The sequence below is a fragment of the Phalaenopsis equestris genome, unplaced genomic scaffold (assembly GCF_001263595.1).
Source record: "Phalaenopsis equestris unplaced genomic scaffold, ASM126359v1 Scaffold227118, whole genome shotgun sequence".
Taxonomy (NCBI): domain Eukaryota; kingdom Viridiplantae; phylum Streptophyta; class Magnoliopsida; order Asparagales; family Orchidaceae; genus Phalaenopsis; species Phalaenopsis equestris.
In genome coordinates, this window is record NW_018245118.1 from 1 (window position 1) to 4,843 (window position 4,843).

Genomic DNA, 4,843 nt, shown 5'->3' on the forward strand with positions numbered 1-4,843 from the left:
AATGTAAGCCCTAACTAATAAAATTTACAGGATGAGACACAAAATATTTCTCCTCAAAACTGAATCCAAACATTAGGATAGCTTGGGAAGTCACCGGAGTTCTCCTATGAATCCATGAAAACCCCTAGTTCTTCTTCCTTTGGATTCTACAATAAAATGTTCCAAATTTAAACCAATCTCCTTGCACACCTCTATGTCCGATTTCGTTGAAGAGTCCTACCCTTTGAAATTCCTTGAAGATAATATGTCCTGATTTTTATCGAGAGTCTTCTTAAGTGACTTTGTTCATTTAAGATGTAAGGATGTAATTAACTATAAGGACTTGCCCTTATAGGAAGCATGTCTAAACCCAGCTTAATATAAACCCTATTTAATCCTTTATATTAAATAGGGGAAGTTGTCGGCAAATACAAAGGTTTCGCAGACCAAACAGACGTCTTACTTTCCTTAGTTTACTTGATCGAGCCTCATCCTCAATTCTTGTGTTTATCCTTCGGGATAGATACAGGATTTGAGGTACAGTGTTCTTTCATTTTAAACTACAAAAATTATGGGGTTAGTTTGATTTCATACTTCAACGTCCTTCCGAAGCGGGTGATGGGATTTCGATTCCAGCGACCGAAAGCTTTACGGGCAACCTCACAAACCAATCCCCAAAATAACGCCGACAATGTATCAATTTAAAGATGTGAGAATTGAAACGTAGGTGTCAATTCAAAGATGTGAGAATTGAAACGTAGTTATCCATTCAAAGATGTGAGAATTGAAATGTGGGTATCCATTCAAAGATGTGAGAATTGAAATGTGGGTATCAATTCAAAGATGTGAGAATTGAAATGTGGGTATCAATTCAAAGATGTGAGAATTGAAATGTGGGTATCAATTCAAAGATGTGAGAATTGAAATGTGGGTATCAATTCAAAGATGTGAGAATTGAAATGTGGGTATCAATTCAAAGATGTGAGAATTGAAATGTGGGTATCAATTCAAAGATGTGAGAATTGAAATGTGGGTATCAATTCAAAGATGTGAGAATTGAAATGTGGGTATCAATTCAAAGATGTGAGAATTGAAATGTGGGTATCAATTCAAAGATTTATGTGCAGGATGTGTGATTCTGGGAGGATGTGCATAGAGTTAGCGTATATAACGATGGTTGTGTTGCGCGCACAAAGAGTAGGAAATTCCAAAAATGGAAGTATCCACTCAACAGGTTTGTTTTATTTTCTTGTCGTTTTTATCACAATTGATTTTTTTTAAATGCATTTTTAAAGTTTTAATTTTAATTGGTTGATTTTTTTTAAAAGAAATATGTTTTGTTATTTATTCATTTATGATTATCTTTCATTTGTTTTTTATTTATTGTTGAAGATTTTTCATTTTGTTCTTTGTTCATTGGAACTCTGAACCATTGCATGGTTCGCGGCTTTCATCCATCGCACAAAAAGGCAATTGACAAAAAGGCACAACTTGAGAGAAATTTCCATTAATCTGCTTCAATAAAGATGCTACAGATCAAACATAGGCTAATGCCTCAAAAAGGGTACATGATGTAATACATGCTGAAATACATTGAGAGTCATCTCAAGATATGAGTACATCATAGACTGATTACATCAGATACATGTCATGTTGTTAAAAGAAAGCAAGTGAATCCTTTGTGTCTGGTATATTGAGCTCCTGATCAAGCAGACCTTCTGAGTCATGCTCTAGGATAAGAGTTCCCTTCGCATGTATTTGGAGGTACAACCTTCTCATAGCTCGTAAGGAAACAGTTCCTCCAATTCCGGGTCCTGCTGGAATCCATATGGTATTTTGCTATCATCCATCTTGCGGAAGGTTACGGACACCCTACGGTGTCGTACTCCTGGAATGCAATGCTTGGCAATGTCTGCACCGTCGCCCTTAAGAACAAGTACTGAACCAACTGGAATAGGGATCTCCACAGCCCCTCTGAATTTTCCAGGGCCGATTACATAGATTGCTTTTCTAAAAAGAATATTGCTCTTACTTATGAACGAGACCGTGTAGAAAGGCCTCACAAAGTCATGATGGTTAATGTGTGGGGGAATGCAATCATCCTCTTCATAAATGTTGATGATACAACTGTTGGGAATGCAAGTAGCGGGTAGAATATTCCACTTAACCATTCTAATGATCATCCATTTTATCATTGGTGGTAATGGATCCACTTGGTCATATCTGAGGATCCCGGGCTGATTTCCTTGTTTGTCGTTCGTAAAATTATAGCAACAGCTGCACTGGATGATGATTCTTTCCTTTCCCCGCATCCATTTCTTTGGCTCAGAATACGTCCTCTTTGTGAGAAGGCCCGCTCGACCTCTATCCCTTAAATCGAAGATGCAATCCAAAATTCTTCTTTCATCGGTTTCAGATAAAACCCTGGTATATAGCTCTAGGCCCTCCAATATTTTGATAAACTTTCCCTGAACCTCTTCATAGAACTCGAATTCTCTTTTGTTTACTTTGCTTATTTTGTAGTATTCCACCATACCGAGAGTTGGAAGCTACCTGGGGCGTTCCTTCCCCCCGTCCTCGGCGGGAATCCAAACTAGTGCTGGTCGATCCGGAATATGAGATTCAGCCTCAAGTGGGATGTATGATCCTGAGCTCCGTGGTGCGCGCTGATCCGTCCCCAGGGGGACATACGGTTCATTTGCCACAAAATATGGAGTCTGAGACTCTTTGGAGCTTGAAGTGTATTCTTCTAAGGTACGGAAATGTTGTAGATGCAGAACATCACAGTCCGGGCATTCTACGAATGCGCCCGTGACTGATGTCCCGGCTGGTACCTCAACGTTGAATGTTGGGCAACCTCTGCATAAGATATCCGAAACCGGGGGCACATCTGATCCTGTCACAAATCCTGACTCTTCATCTGTAGTGGGCAGGCTGGCAGAAGTTTCTCTCAGCTCTGGTTCGTAAATATGTCCTTCATAAATGGGGGTAAGATAACTGCTCACGTCTCTTTGGTGCTTGCGCTCCTGTCGCAAAAAGGCTCTTTGTTTCTTTCGGCTTGCATTTTTGCGTTGCGTCCGGCGGAGTGGAGTATTTGGTAGTTGTTTACTGTGGGAGGCTATTAAGCCCCTTGCTGGAGTAGCTATCATGGAGGGCAGTCGGCTGGACCCCTCCATCGGATCTTGTTCCACTATCACATTTTTACCTTTACGTGACACATCGTCTTGAGTGGTCACCCTCAACAGTGAAGGCAGTCCATTCTTTTCTTCATTGCTGACTACGTCCATTAGAGGACCATGGTAGTCCATATCAATCTGGTTGAAATCCATGTTGAAATCTATGACACCTCCTTGTGGCGCCATCTCTTCTTTCAAGGCGAGGTTCCAGCTGTCTTGGAAAGCGAAGATCAGCGTGTGTCCTGACATTTTTTCTGCAGACAACAGAAAGAAACGTTAGTGGGCCGAAGTTTGGTATAAACACAAGAACAAAACAGAGTATCCATTAAGGTAAATTTTAGTTTGTTTTGGTGAAAAGGATCACTCATTTTATGTGTAAGTTTTGTTTAATTTAATGTAATATTTAAATTCAAAAATAGAAAAGGGAACATGTGAAGTTCAAAAATTTTCTGAAAATCTTCATTATATATGAGATTAATTACAAACTTTGGACCCGGTCATAGAAATATGGCCATATAGATAACCCTAGAACAATCAAAGTTCTAAAGTTATAAAGGAAGCAGAGAAGGAAGCAGAGGCAAGCGGAGGCAGGCGACATCAGGCTGCGGAATAGGTTTATAGGTATCGTCCATTTATCGGTAACATGGGTCTTTCACCCCGGAAGTCCACTAACTGATATGCTCCTCCTGTATAAACTTCTCAATGATAAATGGTCCCTCCCAAGTTGGCTCAAATTTTCCACCTATTTTGAATGTCCTTGGGCGGACCAATTTGTCATGGGCTTGTACCATCTTTGTCTGGTAGAGCTCCAAATGTTGTTGTGCTTCCAATTGTTTTCCCTCGAGACTTTCCAGTTCCTAAATTCTGAGTTTTGCACTTTCTTCCGTTGTGAGTTGATTGGCAACGACGACTCTGAGAGATGGTGTCTGGATTTCTACCGGTAGCACAGCCTCGGTCACAGCCTCGGTCCCGTACACGAGCCGTACACGAGCGTATAAGGTGTACACTGAGTGGGAGTCCTGAAAGTCGTCCGGTAGGCCCACAAGGCTTTTAACAATTTGTTATGCCAATCTCTTTTATTTTCATCCCGTGTTTTCTTCAAAATCTTTACTAGTGTCTTGTTGAAAGCTTCAACCAGTCCATTTGCTTTGGGATAGTAAATTTTTGTAGAGTATCTTTCTATCCCATGTCTTTTGAAGAAATTGTTGATCTTTGTACTTCTAAAAGCTGTCTTATTGTCGAAAATTATTCTTCGCAGTACTCTAAAATGGTAGATAATTTAGCTTTTGAAAAATTAAAGGACATGTAGTGCCATAACCTCACGTAACGATACTGCCTCTACCCATTTGGAGTAGTAATATGTAGCGGGAAGTATGAACCTGTGTTCTATAGAAGATGGACTATTATGTATCTGCCCCAACACTCGAATGACCACGAGGCAACAGTTGGGCGCAACACATTCGAAGGTTGCAAGGTTGCTGTAAGACCACCCCATTCACTTGGCATTGGTGACATCTTCTGGTTGTATCCATGCAATCAGACATCATTGCTGGCCAATAATATTCGGTCTTTTGATTTTCATTTTAATTTTTAGTCCCGACTGGTCAGCGCCACACAATTCGACATGCACTTCTTTGACAATATTCTGTGCCTCGGCTCTGCTCAAACCCCGTAGCCACATTTGGTCG

General features: G+C 40.5%; 1 protein-coding gene across 1 annotated transcript in view; it reads right to left on the reverse strand.

Annotated features, from left to right (window-relative positions):
• Positions 1–1,754: 1,754 nt before the first annotated feature.
• The window catches only part of LOC110037918, a 3,461-nt gene continuing 372 nt past the window's right edge, over positions 1,755–4,843 (reverse strand). The window contains exon 2 of the mRNA XM_020742658.1: positions 1,755–2,447. Within this exon, the coding sequence (XP_020598317.1) occupies positions 1,755–2,447 (693 nt within the window). The remainder of the gene's footprint in view (positions 2,448–4,843) is intronic.